The 19,534-nt window shown below is 37.7% G+C and overlaps 3 protein-coding genes across 8 annotated transcripts; all 3 read left to right on the top strand.

Annotated features, from left to right (window-relative positions):
- The first annotated feature begins 1,008 nt into the window (after window positions 1–1,008).
- LOC145204146 (alpha-(1,6)-fucosyltransferase-like) lies at window positions 1,009–6,615 on the top strand. 4 transcript variants are annotated; one of them, XM_080076589.1, is made up of 10 exons: window positions 1,009–1,314; window positions 2,364–2,539; window positions 2,858–3,051; window positions 3,324–3,429; window positions 3,788–3,896; window positions 4,021–4,258; window positions 4,607–4,835; window positions 4,967–5,155; window positions 5,489–5,642; window positions 6,002–6,615. In XM_080076589.1, the coding sequence occupies exons 2-10, from the start codon at window positions 2,445–2,447 to the stop codon at window positions 6,275–6,277; spliced, it is 1,590 nt and encodes a 529-aa protein (XP_079932715.1). In that variant the 5' UTR covers window positions 1,009–1,314; window positions 2,364–2,444; the 3' UTR covers window positions 6,278–6,615. The 4 variants fall into 4 exon arrangements, with proteins under 4 accessions (XP_079932715.1, XP_079932718.1, XP_079932716.1 ...); XM_080076590.1 differs by lacking the exons at window positions 1,009–1,314; window positions 2,364–2,539 and adding an exon at window positions 2,555–2,724; XM_080076591.1 differs by lacking the exons at window positions 1,009–1,314; window positions 2,364–2,539 and adding an exon at window positions 2,555–2,720.
- A 1,181-nt stretch (window positions 6,616–7,796) lies between these two features.
- Window positions 7,797–13,394, top strand: LOC145205363 (alpha-(1,6)-fucosyltransferase-like). Its single transcript, XM_080078062.1, has 9 exons — window positions 7,797–7,987; window positions 8,408–8,568; window positions 8,820–8,925; window positions 9,654–9,762; window positions 9,875–10,112; window positions 10,574–10,802; window positions 10,874–11,062; window positions 11,146–11,299; window positions 11,895–13,394. The coding sequence occupies exons 1-9, from the start codon at window positions 7,893–7,895 to the stop codon at window positions 12,141–12,143; spliced, it is 1,530 nt and encodes a 509-aa protein (XP_079934188.1). The 5' UTR covers window positions 7,797–7,892; the 3' UTR covers window positions 12,144–13,394.
- A 767-nt stretch (window positions 13,395–14,161) lies between these two features.
- Window positions 14,162–17,777, top strand: LOC145205357 (alpha-(1,6)-fucosyltransferase-like). Of its 3 annotated transcripts, none has more exons than XM_080078052.1 (7): window positions 14,162–14,765; window positions 15,186–15,346; window positions 15,598–15,703; window positions 16,432–16,540; window positions 16,653–16,890; window positions 17,352–17,580; window positions 17,652–17,777. In XM_080078052.1, the coding sequence occupies exons 1-7, from the start codon at window positions 14,671–14,673 to the stop codon at window positions 17,701–17,703; spliced, it is 990 nt and encodes a 329-aa protein (XP_079934178.1). In that variant the 5' UTR covers window positions 14,162–14,670; the 3' UTR covers window positions 17,704–17,777. The 3 variants fall into 3 exon arrangements, with proteins under 3 accessions (XP_079934178.1, XP_079934180.1, XP_079934179.1); XM_080078054.1 differs by having other exon boundaries at window positions 14,162–14,673; XM_080078053.1 differs by having other exon boundaries at window positions 17,352–17,590; window positions 17,652–17,713.
- The last annotated feature ends 1,757 nt before the right edge of the window (window positions 17,778–19,534 follow it).

Consider the following 19,534-nt stretch of genomic DNA (forward strand, 5'->3'; position numbering starts at 1 on the left):
TATGATTTCTATGAGTTTGTACGATTTCGTGCGGAGATGTGAAGAAACCAAACTTTAGCGCTGTCGTTTAAAAACTAAAAACTTACATTGAATTAAAATGAACCAATTAAAGTTGAACTTATATACGTCTTGTGCTTGCAGGAGGTTGTTATGTTCGTGCTTTTAAGACCTACTGCTGAAGTATAACTTTTGCTGTAGCCCAGGGGTCGGCAACCTTTATTGCACTGCGGACCGTTTTCAAAAAACTAAAATTTTAATGCGGACCGGCCTGCAAAAATATTCAGAAATGAAAACGCATAAAATAGTTTATAATCCCCGGAAAGCACGGGCAAAGTGTTTCAAAGCATTTGACATGAAAACGTGTAGGCTACGTCCCGGTACCAAACTCCTCGCGGACCGGTATCGGGCCGTGGACCGGCGATTGCCGACTACTGCTGTAGCCCACGTCTTGTCTTGGCTAAGTGCGATAAATGAGAGCAACGTTTTCTAGATGCCCTACAACTTCGCAAATACTGAGGTTAATGAGAAAATATGTGTTGCATAATAGCAGTCGTGCTTGCAAATGAGATTTCCACTTAATTTCAATCTCAACAAGTCGAGAATTTTTACGATAACACCATGTAAAGGCAGGAAGGATACTTGTCCCAATAGACCTACACAATTGTCCAGTAGGTCTACATAATTTATGCCTATATGCACATAATCATTTAGAGTTCGTTGATGTTGAAGTTGTTTCCACAAAACAGACAACACATGACAAATATAATCATGAAATTTTCCAAGAATGTCGAATACATAAGGTTGCATAAGAAACAATTTTAGACAATGTTTGTTAACATTAAATACAAAATAACCGGTAGGATTTAACTGACAATCACTAAATGATCATTGTGTTTCGGCTTGTGTGCTATTTCCGCTATTGCTGGTGTCCGTATTAAATCTATTGAGCGCCCTTTGTCGTACAAAACGCTATGCACGTTGTTGTAAATGTTGAAGCAAACGTTGCCCCTGTGCAGAGTTGAAGGCTCATTGATGATGTTACAACTCACGTAGGGGAATTTTGAAAGGCTAATTTTGAGTTTTAATGACGTTGCTACACTTGTTTTGAAGACGACTGCGATTAAAACTTATTCTTGGTCTAGAATACTGCCGATAGGCGTTGTTACGTTAGGTTAAACAGTAATGCTTAGTTCAGTCGTATTTAGTTAAGATAATGTGTTGTGCTGATACAACGCGTTTAAACAGTGACAACGGAGAATGAGGTTCGCAAGTTTGTAAGTTCAAATTTTGTCTCGGTCGCTTGTGTTTCTCAGGGTAAGAAGCTTGTGACATTGCTTAAGCCTGTGGTTCCTAACTAGGGCGGAATTCTTCGCAAGGAAGTTTCCTTGTTAAACTTCCTAGTTTGTTTTACTTTATTGCTAAACTTTGCGCAATACCCAATATCTACCACTTCACTGGTTTTAGGGCAATATGTAAATGTGTAGAGATAAAATATGGGAACGTGGTGTTAGTTTAACTCGAAAATTAAAACAATCACCTAGACAGGATGTGTCAAAATAATGCTAATCTATAAAGGCCCTGTTAGAACAAAACGAGGTTGCTTAATCGCAAGATGCCTGGTATTTGGTTGACGTATTATAGTGGAGACTTCCGTATTGGGTATATAGCCTAGGCAGGGTTGCCATCGATATGGACGCCAAAATAAGGACAAACGAAAAGTTAACTTTTTACACAAAACGAAACATACGCCATATATTTTGCCAGAAACAATCAACTCTTTGTTCGTAGAAAATGCTTCGATGCATCTCACGACATCTCAGGTCTAGGTTTACTTTTCCCTGTAGCGGGGTTTGACCGTCATCTCACTACGCTTGTTTTTTGTAATTGTAGAAAATAAGATAAAATAAGGACTTCTTAGAAATAAGGACAATATATTTTACCAAGACATTGCCCTCCAAAATACGGACAAATCTTAGAAATCAGGACGGTATGGCAACCTCCGGTTTAGGTTTTCCATAATGTTTACAAAGAAGCGTGAAGTTGACAGATAACTGTTTTTTTTTTAACTAGAACTTATTGATCTTTCGGTTTGTGCCGTGTAACATGTTTGCGAAGATGATTTTAAGTCATCGCGAAATGGGAGAGGTTTACTTCGGTTTAATTTATAGCCACTACTTGGCTTTTGCAACCTTGCAGCCAATTTGACTCAAAGTGTTTGACTTATTGATAAACGTCTAAAAAGGTTGATTCAAACACTACAGAATACAAATAATACCCAAAACCCTTTTGATCTAAATACCATAGCAAGCACTATTGGTTTTATTGCTTTATGAATGTAGAAAGTAAATCACAGTTACTTTTAGTGTTGCGCCTAATCTATGAAGACTGAAAACCTAAAACAATTTATTGGAATACTTTGAAGCAACCACGCAGAGCACACTGATATGGCACTGTTATCTTATATTATCAAAACAATGGTTCGTTCTTTGACAGTTATTGCTTCATTAGCATTGCTGATGCTCTTCGCAATAATTGCAAGGTAAGCAAACATTGATTAGTTTTCTTTTTCAGCGAAAAGTTTTTGTATCGTGTTCATGAACATTTTTTTAAGCGTCATCTAATGTAGAAAATTTTGAAAACACGGCTGGAATATTAATACAAAGAGGACGGTGTATATTTCAAGATTCGGATGAAAGGGGCTTAAACAATTTATTACCTTTGTAGGTAAAAGCAAGTAATATTAGAAAATAAAAACTTGGGTAATGGTCAAATTTATCGTAAGCTAGCCACTTTAGTAATTTATAAATCCGTGCTTTGATTACGCAATTATAAACTTCGACAATTTTTCCTTTGTTAGTAACTTGATGGATGGAATTTTTGTCAACAAGCATGAAAGGTTTCCAACAAGCAATGCAATTGTCAAGAAAGAAATCACTTTAACAGGCGATTCAGCAATAAAACATCAACACCTTTCTACACGAAGCGAGACTGCTACAAAGCACGAAAGTTCCTGTTATGTTGGGGAAACCAAAAAAGCCCCATACGAAACAGGTAACAGTTCATAAAAGACTGGTAAAGTAAAATCAGATCCAAAACAAACAAAAAATCGCAAAAAATAAAGTTTTCATTAATGAGTACATAATAAAAACATGATACGCCAGGCCCATTGAAGGTGCCATACCGAATCAGCCGGTCACCAAGCATTCACCGCTATACGGCAAGGCGTATTCATCTACGTCTTAACTGATTCGTAATCAGTCAGTGATTACATGTTATTTATGCATTTTTTTACAAATAAATGTTTGTTTTTTGGCTTTTAACAGAGCCTCAAACACCTGAGTTGCTCTTTACTTTACACAAGCAGCTGTTTAATCTCAAACTCCAGCTTAAGAGGCAGGATCATAGCGAAGAATTTCAGGCAAGAACAAAGTAAGCAAAGCAAACTTGTTGTTGTCATTTGTTGAATGTGATCAAAGAATATTCCAATCCGAATTCAACTAAGAATCAGATTCGTTGACGCAAAATTCAGGGGAGAATAACTTTAAAAAACATCACTTATTGGGTAAGCCACCACTGTTCACTACACATAAAGTAATTGGACCGAAACAGAAACACACATTTAGGAGGAAAAATGTGCGGCTGACGTGAGTTATGGTGTTAGTACCTTTTCCCATTTAGGAAGCATAGTCTAGTAAATTCGGATACCTTGGCGAAAGACAAAACTTTAGGGTCCAACGCACAAAACAGGGTTGGACGTAATATTAACAAATATCTTACCGATTAACAGTTTTCTTATAAACACCGTCGATGACGTCACACAATTAAGGGAAACCACCCGACGTAAAGAGGTAGATGAGCTCACGGCAAAGATACAAAGTCGACTGTACCAGTTGCAGGTAAGGGGGAACAACCATTTAAGGCGATTTTAATTTGTTTACTTTTGTGCATTTGGGGGTAATTTGATGAAACTAATATGTTGTAGTGACTTGATATACCTTTGTATTATTATCAAACATTTAGAATCCAAAACAATGCGACAAAGCTAAGAGATTGGTCTGTCTGCTCCGAAACCAGTACGGGTTTGGTGGGATGGTTCACCATATGACCGCTTGCTACCATATCGGCCTGGCGACCAATCGTGTGGTGTTATTTCACTACGAACTTGGCGATCACTACAAGGATGTTCTGATGAATGGAAGCAAATGCGTTGTGGACCCCAGCATAGTCAAGAGTTTACCTAAACTAAGCAGAAAAACAGGTAACTACAGACACTCTTCGACGAATTTGTTTGACTTGTTTATTGCATTTGATACAAATCAACAAAACACATTAGATACACTAAAACGGACATAAAAACAACAAAAATTTCCTATTAAAGTTTCATCAAACTAATTCATTTTATGATTCAAACTTTTGGAGAAAACTATTGTCAGCATCAATGAAATAATGATTTGTTGGCACAAACAGTGCATTACAACATACAGCACAGTAACGAAGGAAATGACGATTAATAAGTTTACAGATGCAAAGGTTATCGTGAGTAAAACGGATTATTTTGTTGTTGGTAATACTGTTTTCATGTTAATTACGTACCTGTTAATTACAGAAACTCTGCCTTTGGTAACCTTTGATGCTCCCCTTTGGATAGAAGACAGTGTTTTTCCAACTACCGATCTTCCGCAAGATGTCGCCTCATACATTCAATCTTTCCATGGCCTTCCGGTAGCTTGGTGGCAAGGGCAAATTGTCAAGTACATTATGAGACCCACAGATCGATTACAACAAGAAATTAAGCTCGTCGAGAAGCAACTTAACTTCTCAACTCCAATACTTGGGTAATAATAAAATTGAACAAGACAAACAAGATTTTATCTTTGTCAGAATTTCCAAGGATTAAGTTAAACGTGAAACTTTTTTTTCTCTAAACTGAAGCGCCATGGTTAACTGTAGTGAGCTATATTCATAGATTACATGTGCGCCGGACGGACAAAGCTGACAGAAACAAATACGAAGATGAAGAATATATGGAACTTGTTGCAGCTTGGTTTGAAGTTCACGATCAACAAAGGATTCTTAGAGGAGAAAAACCGCTTGAAAGAAGAAGAATTTTTCTCGCCACGGACAGTAAAAAAACTGTTGAAGAATTGAAAGCAAAGTGAGTAGTGGTATTAAGGAAAATTTAGATTAACATTGAAATCATACTCGTTTATAGTGCATATTATTTTGAGTTGTGAAGTTATGATATATATTAAATCACCGATTGAAAGTAACCAGGTTGCATGTTTCGTAAGGCCGAAGAAATGCTAAACTCTGTTAGAGCACTAAAAATAATCATGTGTTATACAATACATAATATCAGACACTGTTGTTTTTTGGAGTATATATATTCAATTCACACCGTTCAAATCGTTCATACTTTAGGTATTCGTTACATTGAGCTTAAATTAGTTGTAAAGCATTTCATCTAAGTATGAGTGTTACATGTCAGGTATGTTGATTACGAATTCATCAACAACTTAGAGGCGTCGGAATTTGCTGAAATCAAAGCCCAACGAAATGAAAACGAGGGTTTATTGGGAATTATGGTTGATATGTATCTCTTGTCGAAATGTTCGCATCTCGTGTGTGACGGAAACTCAAATGTAAGTCTTAGATTGACTGAAAATGTAGTTAAATTGTAGCACACCAGGACTATTGAAGGCGTCTTACAGATTTATTCCGTTACACATGTCAAGGTAGGTTAGAGAAACCTATCTTGCTGTGGGATTCGAACCCACGACAGGAGCATTTCCGGAACTGGCGCTCTACCAAATGAGCTACAAAGGCTCACCAAGGAGTCCCTCAAAAATCGAATCACAATCTCCGTTGCCTGCCTCTTATGCTGCACATGTCAGCTTCTCAGTGACAAAAACAGTTCATGTAGCTCTACATCAGTAGAGTTTGATAGAAGTTTTGATATATAAGATATGAAATTATATGTAAGATATGTTTTCAATACTAGGTTTGCCGCATCGCCTATGAACTGATGCAAACCCAAAATGTTGATGCATCTGCAAGATTTACACCGATTGGGGAGATATACAAAAATGTTCCATACGTCGTACAGTTCCGAAAGCTATTCCAATTTGGTATTAAAAAAGAAACTACAGGAGAAGAAAAGATTTCTCGTAAAGAAGGCAGTATGTTAAGAGTGTCCGAACATTTCTACTACCACCTAAAAAGAATCACACATGTTTTGCCTGTTAATGTGTTTTGCCAAAATTGTACAAATGTATAAATTATTTTTGGTGTTTTTCACAATAACAAAAACAAAAAATGGATATAGTATGAACTCGACTTTCGTTCCTACCTCAACTAAACCACAGACCTTTTCTTCAGTCGTGTTTGCCCATATTACGCCATCTCACTTTCTTGTGCATAAGGCCCAGTCACAGAACACCTTGTAAATGAGTTGCAGTTTCAAAGTGTTCAGCTCTTCACATTTTGGGCCCTTTATTTTTGTGCCCTTTCAACGTTATGCAGCTATGGGGTGCTTGATTATTGTTCTAATGCAACTGTGTCGCTCTATTTATGTTCTTGCACTAAGCGAAATAAACCCAACGCAGTTAACAAGAACTGTTGTGCTGCAATGCCCGTATTTATGCTTACCCGCAGTAGGTTAAAAACACATGCATAGTGTAATCTGTGTGACTTAATTTACGACGAAGGGTTAAAACAAAAAGGCGTTTAGTTATTTATATCCAATAAACATAATGTGTTTGGCGATGACAGATTTTGATATCCCTTTTTTTATTTCTGGTTTTTCAAGTTTTTTTTGCGTCATAGGTTTCTGCAAGTAATGAAAGTTGATAATTGTAACCGAGGTATTTTGTAAAATATTTGTCTAAACTTTAGCCTCAAAAGAATCACTATGTGGATTACTTGATATGTGTACACCAGTGGTTCTTAACCTGGGTTCGATCAAACCCCAGGTTCGGCAACGCTGAATCAGGGGTTCGACGAAGGTCTTTTGAAGTACAAACACTCGGCAAACGTTTCGATCAAACTTTAGGGGTATACAGTCGCTAAAAGTGACAATCTCTATTTGACAGATTGCAATATATTGGAAGGTTGAAAAAAAAAACGTATGGTTAAAAGCACAAAATAAGTTAGAAACCTAGGATGAAACTTGTTGGGGTACGACCAAAAGCTGAAGAATGTCGTAGGGGTTCGGCCGTGAAAAAAGGTTAAGAACCACTGGAGCACACCAATAAAGCAAATTACTTGTCCACTACATACGTACAAATGCAAACAATAGCTCAATATACTCTAATCTAGATACACCAAACAATAGCGACGCAACACATGATGAAACAATTAAACGTAGAGGTACAAAATCCAATCAACTGAATCAGAACGTGAGGAAATAACCTGTCATAATCGATCTATACGTCCTACTGCACTATTTGTGACCATTAAACGAGGCATGCGGTAATACCAGATGTATAACACAAGTGAGAAGACTGCTGAACACAGAGAGGAAATGCTTGAGATGATCAGATCATAACTAAACTGCAACGTGCTTTATGAATCGAATATTGAGTAATGGTTAGAATATAAAATCTGTCACAAGTAGTTGAAAGGGAAAGGGGTTTGTGAATCAGATATATTAAGAAAGTTGGTTAAGTGAAGGCTATATTACTTAAATATAATAAGAAACATGATTGTAGGTCAGTTAAGTCAGAACCTCCTACAAAGTAAACAGGTTTTATTAGGAAAAATCAAAACGATTTAAATCTTCCTGCTTTTTCAGTCCATGTGATTTAAAGTTTAGTTCATAGAATCTTATTTAAAATTCTTGACAAGACTCGTGCTTATGATTACTTGAAAGTAACCAGGTTCAACAAACTGACATGGTACTGTTATCTTATATTGTAAAAAAATCGATACGTTTTGTGGCAGTGATTGCTTCATTGTCGTTACTTGTATTCTTCGCAAAGGTCACAAGGTAAGCTTATAGCTAAACTAATAGTAAACTTTGGCATTTGAATTATTGTAAATTATTTCTTTTCAGCATAAAAAATGTAACACGCTAAAATGCACTCAAAAAGCAACGATAACGTATGAATTTATAGGCAGTGTTTTATTAGAGGGAAATTTATCGAGCATCTTTCTTAACATGATATAGTCAGTGGTGGGATTCAGCAGGTTCGCACCGGTTCTATAGAACCGTCTTACAAAACTTTATGAGATCAGCGAACCGGTTAGCATTACAATGGACTTTTTGTAACAGAACCGACTGAAAAATATTACTTTTGTGATGAAACCGACTGACAAAAAATAGAATTCCACCACTGGCTATAGTTAGGTTGGAAAAAAGCTAAAAGCAATCCAGTATTTAAACTTGACAATATTTTGCCATTTTCAGTGACGTGATGACACCAGGCACTATCAGTATGCAGGAAAGTTCTTCAAGAAAAATTATGATCACTGAAAAGCATAAAAAACCTTCACTAAGAAACATACCAGTTGATAAACCTAGGAGTTCATGCTATGTAGGTGAAATCAAACAAGCTCCATACCAAACAGGTAGATCAAACATGTGTTAGTTGGTCATATGGCCCTCCTAAAACTTTTGTGGCAGAAAATGTTGCCTCTATATCTTCAGAATAACTGGTTAAAAAGACCAATATCCTAATTTTGTCACCATAAGTTAAAAAGCTTGGTGGTGAATGCTTAGTGACCGGCTGATTCGGTATGGCGCCTTTAATGGGCCTGGCGTACTGTGATTATTTGTCTGAATTATAACACATGGATTGTGTTTTTAATGTTTTTAACAGAACCTCAATCCCCTGAACTGCTCTTTACTTTACATAAGCAGCTGATGAATCTCAAACTCCAGCTTAAAAGAAAAAATCAAAGCGAGGAATTTCAGTCGAGAACAAAGTAAGTATAAGCCAACTGGTTGTTGTAAGTAAATTAAACGTGTTGCGGTTAGAATGAAATAAATAAATACAGTTGTTGTACATGATCAAATTATGCTTTGATACAATATAAGACCCGTATTTTGGGGGGAATACTTTTTACCGTGAATGTAGAATGCACACAAACGGTTAGAGATATTGATTAATAAAGGGTCTAAACATTGGCGGGATTTATTGTTTTCCCACCGGTTCTGTTACAAAAAGTCCATTGACAGTAACCAGTAATGCTAACCGGTCCGCTGATATCATAAAATTTCGTGAGTCGGTTCTATAGAACCGGTGCGAACCAGCTGAATCCCACCACCATTGGCGTAGTCAGCCAAAAGTTTTGGGAGGGGCCAAATAATTTGTTGTCTTATACAACTTTTGGCTAACGCTCGGTGTGCTTTTACCAAAAAAGTGACTTGCCAAACTGTGGTTCGACTATATAGTCCTTTGATATAGTTGAGAGACGAAACCACAATGACGAGGGACGAAACTACACTAAATTAAAGTTTATCAATGTACAACTTAAAAAAATTTGAGAGGGGCCATTGCCCCTTTGGCCCCTCCCTAGCTACGCCAATGCCCACCACTGGGTCTAACTGTCTCAAAATACGAAAATATTTTTATTTAATGTTCTTTACCCGGTATCAAACCAATCAGTTAGTTTTAAAATAACAAATAAACTTAACAAAATCTTGTTTCAAGTTTTCTTATAAACACCGTCGATGACGTCACACAATTAAGGGAAAGTACCCGACGCAAAGAGGTGGATGAGCTCAGCGAAAAAGTACAAAATCGACTACATCAGTTGCAGGTAAGGGAAAACACCGTATTAAGGCAAGTCACGAATCATTCAACTTTTTGCAATTCGAAATCGGGCAAGTTTTGTTCCTATGTTCTACCTCCAGCAACTTTTATTGATTTAGAACCCAAACAAATGCAAAGGAGCCAATAAATTGGTCTGTCTGCTCAGAAACCAGTATGGGTTTGGTGGGATGGTTCACCATATGACCGCTTGCTACCATATCGGCCTGGCGACCAATCGTGTGGTGTTATTTCATTACGAACTGGGTGATCACTACAAGGATGTTTTAAAGAGTGCTAGCAAATGCTGGGTTGACATCAAATATATTAAAAGTGTGCCATTGTTGAACAGTCAGACTGGTAAGTATTTGTCTCAAGTAAATGCTCGTGTCAGTTAATTTGTTTGGCTACAAAATAAGAACCTAAAACAAGAAACGGACCGTAATGGTAAAATCAAATCAAGAAAATTTTGTTGTTGCATTTTTCAAGGAGATCCTTGTTTTTCTGGTTTTGAACCCAGGAATCTCTAATGGACGAACATCGATCATATTTTTGCATGTAGGCTGTAAGTTGTGGTGGGATTCATCCGGTTCTCACCGGTTCTATAGAACCGTGTCACGAAACTTTATGAGATCAGCGAAGTGGTTAGCATAACTGGCTACTGTTAATAGACTTTTTGTAACAGAACCGGCTGAAAAATATTACTTTTGTGATAGACCGACTGACAAAAAACTTGAAACCCACCACTGGCTGTGTGTAAATCAGGCGCCTTGGGCCATTCTACCAAATACCTGCACTCAACTAGCGTTTGTTTATTACAGTTTCTCTGCCTTTGGTGGCATTTAATGCTCCCCTCTGGATAAGCCATAGCATCTTTCCTACCACCTCACTTCCGCAAGATGTCGCCCCATACATTCAATCTTTCCATGGCTTTCCTGTAGCTTGGTGGCAAGGGCAAATTGTCAAGTACATTATGAGACCCACAGATCGATTACAACAAGAAATTAAGCTGGTCGAGGAAACACTTAAATTCTCAACTCCAGTACTTGGGTAAGGAAATGTGAGTATTTTTTTTGCCAGCAGTTCATGCCACGAGCAAAATGGTTGACTGTTTTTAACAGAATGCATGTACGTCGGACTGATAAGGGCAGCCCAAATCAACACCCAGACGAAGAATACATGGAGCTTGCTGCAGCTTGGTTTGAAGTTTACGATCAACGAAGGATTCTTAGAGGAGAAAAACCGCTTGAAAGAAGAAGAATTTTTCTCGCTACAGACAGCAAAAAAACTGTAGAAGAATTGAGAGCAAAGTAAGCATTGTTATTTTATCCAGTTAGATTGAAAGGGTAGTTTACTTTAATGTTGGAAAAACTTTCACTTTTTATCTGCGCAGATATGTTGAATACGAATTCCTGAACAACTTAGAGGCGTCGGAATTTGCTGAAATCAAAGCCAACCGAAATGAAAACGAGGGTTTATTGGGAATCATGGTTGATATGTATCTCTTGTCGAAGTGCTCGCATCTCGTGTGTGATGGAAACTCGAACGTAAGTGAAGAATCATAGCAAGTCGCCCCTGATATCGCACTGTAGCGAATAAGTTGCATTGTCACTTTTAATAAACAAAAACTAAGTTTCAGTTATTCTGTGTTTGCAAAACATGTTCACGGAATTATTAAATTGGGTTCATTGAAAACAACACGGGTATACTAAAATCTGGGGAATGACAAAGTGGGATTAATGGCATCTATGCCTCTTTAATTGAACTAAAACGGGATTGGTTTTTGTTAAAGCTAAATTAGGCACCAACGAAATGAGTTAAAATAGCAAGAATTGGGTTCTCAAGCAATAACGTTTCAAAATTGCTTTATTGACATGCTTTATTATTAAAACGTTTCGGCAAATGCTCATTCCACCATCAGTGATTTAAAGGGCCTCATCAGTTACACCCGTTTATTAACATGCATTTACCGAAACGTTTGAACAATAAAGAATGTCGCCTTTTACGCATATTGGGGCCGTTACATTCGTCATTAAACATATGAACAGATCCGTGTATATTGTTCCAAAGCACAAATTTAGATTCCAAACTATTTAGATTCAGCTGTTTTTTGTCCAACTAAAATGTTCTTTATATTTTAAGGTTTGCCGCATTGGCTATGAACTGATGCAAACCCGATATGTGGATGCATCGTCAAGATTTACACCGATTGGGGAGGTCTACAAAAATGTCCCGTATGCTGCACGATTTAAACAGGTGTTCACGTTTGAAAACGAAGAACAAAAACTCAAGAGCAATTTGAAAGCGTCTAAACATTTCGACAACCACATAATGAGAATCACACATGTTTTGCCTGTCAATGTCTTCTGTGAAAATTGTACAAAAATATAAACATTTCTTTGTTTGGTAACTTGTTAAGATGAAGAATACATTCACACTGGGATCAGCCCGAAAGCGTCCATGCAGACCAGCGACCATGACAAACTCATGAAAAATCATAGTACGCCAGATCGTTAAGGAGTTGTACCGAGCCAAGCCGGTCTCTCAAGCATTCCCATATACCAAGGCAAAGGCTAAAAAAATCTAGCCTGTGGTGGGAATCGAACCCACGACCGAAGTCTTTCAGGGACTCGCGCTCTACCAACTAAGCTAAACAAAGCAGGCTCAGTGGTAAACTCGCCGTTACTTTGTTCACGCGTTTTCAGCAGAAGATCAAACTAAATCTTTGCAGAGAACTAAGCCAAAAATGCCGGGAAACGAAATACTTTCCCCATATCCCTGCTAGCTTGTTAATCAATGAGTTCGAATTCAGGGTTTAACTTCGGGGTAAGTGGATACCCCAGGGGTTACAAAGCAGCAAAGCAGTTGATATTTGTTTTTTAAATGCTCGATGTGTAGATCCAGTTGAACAAAGTAAAATTTCGGTTTTCTTTAAGGCAACCGGATAAGCTCACAACCTGACAAGTTTTCCGCTGCCAATAGAACAAGCAACAAGCCGGAAATAAAGTTTGTTCGTTGAAAGCGTATTAGGTTAGGTTTAGTTCGGAATTTTTATGACATGTCCTGAATTGGGGTGTTCAATCTGTGTCCGGAAATAAATTTTAAACACACTCTAAACGTCCGGAATTTTTAGCATCTTGTAGCCTAACATGCAGTAGTTCTCACAATTCTTGTCCCGAGAGACTCAAAATTAAAGTTATACGTTTTAACTTTTGTCTGGGCTGCTTTTGGTGCATAAAGTTACCTACATTCATGCAAAACGACTTATCAGCCCGCAGATGTGGTAACCCTATATGAGCTCAATTACTAAATAGCGAGTCGAGCCCTGTAGGTTTGTTTCAGCTACGAAGAGATAAACCTATTAAGCATGATAAGCTGGTTTGATGATTTCCGGCAGATTGAAACATCACTATACAATAGCGACCAAACATAAAACGACAAAAAAGATGACAATACAAAATCCACTAAACAGAAGCACGTCTATATTCAAAGTGTTCAGCTCTTTACATTTTGGGCCCTTTATTTTTGTGCCCTTTCAACGTTATGCAGCTATGGGGTGCTTGATTATTGTTCTAATGCAACTGTGTCGCTCTATTTATGTTCTTGCACTAAGCGAAATAAACCCAACGCAGCTAACAAGAACTGTTGTGCTGCAATGCCCGTATTTATGCTACCCCGCAGTAGGTTAAAAACACATGCATAGTGTAATCTGTGTGACTTAATTTACGACGAAGGGTTAAAACAAAAAGGCGTTTAGTTATATATATCCAATAAACATAATGTGTTTGGCGATGACAGATTTTGATATCCCTTTTTTTGTTTCTGGTTTTTCAAGTTTTTTTTTGCGTCATAGGTTTCTGCAAGTTATGAAAGTTGATAATTGTAACCGAGGTATTTTGTAAAATATTTGTCTAAACTTTAGCCTCAAAAGAATCACTATGTGGATTACTTGATATGTGTACACCAGTGGTTCTTAACCTGGGTTCGATCAAACCCCAGGTTCGGCAACGCTGAATCAGGGGTTCGACGAAGGTCTTTTGAAGTACAAACACTCGGCAAACGTTTCGATCAAACTTTAGGGGTATACAGTCGCTAAAAGTGACAATCTCTATTTGTCAGATTGCAATATATTGGAAGGTTGAAAAAAAACGTATGGTTAAAAGCACAAAATAAGTTAGAAACCTAGGATGAAACTTGTTGGGGTACGACCAAAAGCTGAAGAATGTCGTAGGGGTTCGGCCGTGAAAAAAGGTTAAGAACCACTGGAGCACACCAATGAAGCAAATTACTTGTCCACTACATACGTACAAATGCAAACAATAGCTCAATATACTCTAATCTAGAAACACCAAACAATAGCGACGCAACACATGATGAAACAATTAAACGTAGAGGTTCAAAATCCAATCAACTGAATCAGAACGTGAGGAAATAACCTGTCATAATCGATCTATACGTCCTACTGCACTATTTGTGACCATTAAACGAGGCATGCGGTAATACCAGATGTATAACACAGGTGAGAAGACTGCTGAACACAGAGAGGAAATGCTTGAGATGATCAGATCATAACTAAACTGCAACGTGCTTTATGAATCGAATATTGAGTAATGGTTAGAATACAAAATCTGTCACAAGTAGTTGAAAGGGAAAGGGGTTTGTGAATCAGATATATTAAGAAAGTTGGTTAAGTGAAGGCTATATTACTTAAATATAATAAGAAACATGATTGTAGGTCAGTTAAGTCAGAACCTCCTACAAAGCAAACAGGTTTCATTAGGAAAAATCAAAACGATTTAAATCTTCCTGCTTTTTCAGTCCATGTGATTTAAAGTTTAATTCATAGAATCTTATTTAAAATTCTTGACAAGACTCGTGCTTATGATTACTTGAAAGTAACCAGGTTCAACAAACTGACATGGTACTGTTATCTTATATTGTAAAAAAATCGATACGTTTTGTGGCAGTGATTGCTTCATTGTCGTTACTTGTATTCTTCGCAAAGGTCACAAGGTAAGCTTATAGTTAAACTAATAGTAAACTTTGGCATTTGAATTATTGTAAATTATTTCTTTTCAGCATAAAAAATGTAACACGCTAAAATGCACTCAAAAAGCAACGATAACGTATGAATTTATAGGCAGTGTTTTATTAGAGGGAAATTTATCGAGCATCTTTCTTAACATGATATAGTCAGTGGTGGGATTCAGCAGGTTCGCACCGGTTCTATAGAACCGTCTTACAAAACTTTATGAGATCAGCGAACCGGTTAGCATTACAATGGACTTTTTGTAACAGAACCGACTGAAAAATATTACTTTTGTGATGAAACCGACTGACAAAAAATAGAATTCCACCACTGGCTATAGTTAGGTTGGAAAAAAGCTAAAAGCAATCCAGTATTTAAACTTGACAATATTTTGCCATTTTCAGTGACGTGATGACACCAGGCACTATCAGTAGGCAGGAAAGTTCTTCAAGAAAAATTATGATCACTGAAAAGCATAAAAAACCTTCACTAAGAAACATACCAGTTAATAAACCTAGGAGTTCATGCTATGTAGGTGAAATCAAACAAGCTCCATACCAAACAGGTAGATCAAACATGTGTTAGTTGGTCATATGGCCCTCCTAAAACTTTTGTGGCAGAAAATGTTGCCTCTATATCTTCAGAATAACTGGTTAAAAAGACCAATATCCTAATTTTGTCACCATAAGTTAAAAAGCTTGGTGGTGAATGCTTAGTGACCGGCTGATTCGGTATGGCGCCTTTAATGGGCCTGGCGTACTGTGATTATTTGTCTGAATTATAACACATGGATTGTGTTTTTAATGTTTTTAACAGAACCTCAATCCCCTGAACTGCTCTTTACTTTACATAAGCAGCTGATGAATCTCAAACTCCAGCTTAAAAGAAAAAATCAAAGCGAGGAATTTCAGTCAAGAACAAAGTAAGTATAAGCCAACTGGTTGTTGTAAGTAAATTAAACGTGTTGCGGTTAGAATGAAATAAATAAATACAGTTGTTGTACATGATCAAATTATGCTTTGATACAATATAAGACCCGTATTTTTTGGGGAATACTTTTTACCGTGAATGTAGAATGCACACAAACGGTTAGAGATATTGATTAATAAAGGGTCTAAACATTGGCGGGATTTATTGTTTTCCCACCGGTTCTGTTACAAAAAGTCCATTGACAGTAACCAGTAATGCTAACCGGTCCGCTGATATCATAAAATTTCGTGAGTCGGTTCTATAGAACCGGTGCGAACCAGCTGAATCCCACCACCATTGGCGTAGTCAGCCAAAAGTTTTGGGAGGGGCCAAATAATTTGTTGTCTTATACAACTTTTGGCTAACGCTCGGTGTGCTTTTACCAAAAAAGTGACTTGCCAAACTGTGGTTCGACTATATAGTCCTTTGATATAGTTGAGAGACGAAACCACAATGACGAGGGACGAAACTACACTAAATTAAAGTTTATCAATGTACAACTTAAAAAAATTTGAGAGGGGCCATTGCCCCTTTGGCCCCTCCCTAGCTACGCCAATGCCCACCACTGGGTCTAACTGTCTCAAAATACGAAAATATTTTTATTTAATGTTCTTTACCCGGCATCAAACCAATCAGTTAGTTTTAAAATAACAAATAAACTTAACAAAATCTTGTTTCAAGTTTTCTTATAAACACCGTCGATGACGTCACACAATTAAGGGAAAGTACCCGACGCAAAGAGGTGGATGAGCTCAGCGAAAAAGTACAAAATCGACTACATCAGTTGCAGGTAAGGGAAAACACCGTATTAAGGCAAGTCACGAATCATTCAACTTTTTGCAATTCGAAATCGGGCAAGTTTTGTTCCTATGTTCTACCTCCAGCAACTTTTATTGATTTAGAACCCAAACAAATGCAAAGGAGCCAATAAATTGGTCTGTCTGCTCAGAAACCAGTATGGGTTTGGTGGGATGGTTCACCATATGACCGCTTGCTACCATATCGGCCTGGCGACCAATCGTGTGGTGTTATTTCATTACGAACTGGGTGATCACTACAAGGATGTTTTAAAGAGTGCTAGCAAATGCTGGGTTGACATCAAATATATTAAAAGTGTGCCATTGTTGAACAGTCAGACTGGTAAGTATTTGTCTCAAGTAAATGCTCGTGTCAGTTAATTTGTTTGGCTACAAAATAAGAACCTAAAACAAGAAACGGACCGTAATGGTAAAATCAAATCAAGAAAATTTTGTTGTTGCATTTTTCAAGGAGATCCTTGTTTTTCTGGTTTTGAACCCAGGAATCTCTAATGGACGAACATCGATCATATTTTTGCATGTAGGCTGTAAGTTGTGGTGGGATTCATCCGGTTCTCACCGGTTCTATAGAACCGTGTCACGAAACTTTATGAGATCAGCGAAGTGGTTAGCATAACTGGCTACTGTTAATAGACTTTTTGTAACAGAACCGGCTGAAAAATATTACTTTTGTGATAGACCGACTGACAAAAAACTTGAAACCCACCACTGGCTGTGTGTAAATCAGGCGCCTTGGGCCATTCTACCAAATACCTGCACTCAACTAGCGTTTGTTTATTACAGTTTCTCTGCCTTTGGTGGCATTTAATGCTCCCCTCTGGATAAGCCATAGCATCTTTCCTACCACCTCACTTCCGCAAGATGTCGCCCCATACATTCAATCTTTCCATGGCTTTCCTGTAGCTTGGTGGCAAGGGCAAATTGTCAAGTACATTATGAGACCCACAGATCGATTACAACAAGAAATTAAGCTGGTCGAGGAAACACTTAAATTCTCAACTCCAGTACTTGGGTAAGGAAATGTGAGTATTTTTTTTGCCAGCAGTTCATGCCACGAGCAAAATGGTTGACTGTTTTTAACAGAATGCATGTACGTCGGACTGATAAGGGCAGCCCAAATCAACACCCAGACTGACGAAGAATACATGGAGCTTGCTGCAGCTTGGTTTGAAGTTTACGATCAACGAAGGATTCTTAGAGGAGAAAAACCGCTTGAAAGAAGAAGAATTTTTCTCGCTACAGACAGCAAAAAAACTGTAGAAGAATTGAGAGCAAAGTAAGCATTGTTATTTTATCCAGTTAGATTGAAAGGGTAGTTTACTTTAATGTTGGAAAAACTTTCACTTTTTATCTGCGCAGATATGTTGAATACGAATTCCTGAACAACTTAGAGGCGTCGGAATTTGCTGAAATCAAAGCCAACCGAAATGAAAACGAGGGTTTATTGGGAATCATGGTTGATATGTATCTCTTGTCGAAGTGCTCGCATCTCGTGTGTGATGGAAACTCGAACGTAAGTGAAGAATCATAGCAAGTCGCCCCTGATATCGCACTGTAGCGAATAAGTTGCATTGTCACTTTTAATAAACAAAAACTAAGTTTCAGTTATTCTGTGTTTGCAAAACATGTTCACGGAATTATTAAATTGGGTTCATTGAAAACAACACGGGTATACTAAAATCTGGGGAATGACAAAGTGGGATTAATGGCATCTATGCCTCTTTAATTGAACTAAAACGGGATTGGTTTTTGTTAAAGCTAAATTAGGCACCAACGAAATGAGTTAAAATAGCAAGAATTGGGTTCTCAAGCAATAACGTTTCAAAATTGCTTTATTGACATGCTTTATTATTAAAACGTTTCGGCAAATGCTCATTCCACCATCAGTGATTTAAAGGGCCTCATCAGTTACACCCGTTTATTAACATGCATTTACCGAAACGTTTGAACAATAAAGAATGTCGCCTTTTACGCATATTGGGGCCGTTACATTCGTCATTAAACATATGAACAGATCCGTGTATATTGTTCCAAAGCACAAATTTAGATTCCAAACTATTTAGATTCAGCTGTTTTTTGTCCAACTAAAATGTTCTTTATATTTTAAGGTTTGCCGCATTGGCTATGAACTGATGCAAACCCGATATGTGGATGCATCGTCAAGATTTACACCGATTGGGGAGGTCTACAAAAATGTCCCGTATGCTGCACGATTTAAACAGGTGTTCACGTTTGAAAACGAAGAACAAAAACTCAAGAGCAATTTGAAAGCGTCTAAACATTTCGACAACCACATAATGAGAATCACACATGTTTTGCCTGTCAATGTCTTCTGTGAAAATTGTACAAAAATATAAACATTTCTTTGTTTGGTAACTTGTTAAGATGAAGAATACATTCACACTGGGATCAGCCCGAAAGCGTCCATGCAGACCAGCGACCATGACAAACTCATGAAAAATCATAGTACGCCAGATCGTTAAGGAGTTGTACCGAGCCAAGCCGGTCTCTCAAGCATTCCCATATACCAAGGCAAAGGCTAAAAAAATCTAGCCTGTGGTGGGAATCGAACCCACGACCGAAGTCTTTCAGGGACTCGCGCTCTACCAACTAAGCTAAACAAAGCAGGCTCAGTGGTAAACTCGCCGTTACTTTGTTCACGCGTTTTCAGCAGAAGATCAAACTAAATCTTTGCAGAGAACTAAGCCAAAAATGCCGGGAAACGAAATACTTTCCCCATATCCCTGCTAGCTTGTTAATCAATGAGTTCGAATTCAGGGTTTAACTTCGGGGTAAGTGGATACCCCAGGGGTTACAAAGCAGCAAAGCAGTTGATATTTGTTTTTTAAATGCTCGATGTGTAGATCCAGTTGAACAAAGTAAAATTTCGGTTTTCTTTAAGGCAACCGGATAAGCTCACAACCTGACAAGTTTTCCGCTGCCAATAGAACAAGCAACAAGCCGGA

Source organism: Phallusia mammillata, chromosome 8, assembly GCF_965637545.1.
Source record: "Phallusia mammillata chromosome 8, kaPhaMamm4.hap1.1, whole genome shotgun sequence".
NCBI lineage: Eukaryota > Metazoa > Chordata > Ascidiacea > Phlebobranchia > Ascidiidae > Phallusia > Phallusia mammillata.

Bases quoted from the DNA above. Each gene is read 5' to 3' on its own strand.
- LOC145204146 (XM_080076589.1), top strand. From the start codon at position 2,445: ATGGCACTGTTATCTTATATTATCAAAACAATGGTTCGTTCTTTGACA. The intron at 2,540-2,857 runs GTAAGCAAACAT...TTCCTTTGTTAG, and splicing joins CTCTTCGCAATAATTGCAAG to TAACTTGATGGATGGAATTT. The intron at 5,643-6,001 runs GTAAGTCTTAGA...TTTCAATACTAG, and splicing joins TGTGTGACGGAAACTCAAAT to GTTTGCCGCATCGCCTATGA.
- LOC145205363 (XM_080078062.1), top strand. From the start codon at position 7,893: ATGGTACTGTTATCTTATATTGTAAAAAAATCGATACGTTTTGTGGCA. The intron at 8,569-8,819 runs GTAGATCAAACA...TGTTTTTAACAG, and splicing joins ACAAGCTCCATACCAAACAG to AACCTCAATCCCCTGAACTG. The intron at 11,063-11,145 runs GTAAGCATTGTT...TTATCTGCGCAG, and splicing joins GTAGAAGAATTGAGAGCAAA to ATATGTTGAATACGAATTCC.
- LOC145205357 (XM_080078052.1), top strand. From the start codon at position 14,671: ATGGTACTGTTATCTTATATTGTAAAAAAATCGATACGTTTTGTGGCA. The intron at 16,891-17,351 runs GTAAGTATTTGT...TGTTTATTACAG, and splicing joins ATTGTTGAACAGTCAGACTG to TTTCTCTGCCTTTGGTGGCA. The intron at 17,581-17,651 runs GTAAGGAAATGT...TGTTTTTAACAG, and splicing joins TTCTCAACTCCAGTACTTGG to AATGCATGTACGTCGGACTG.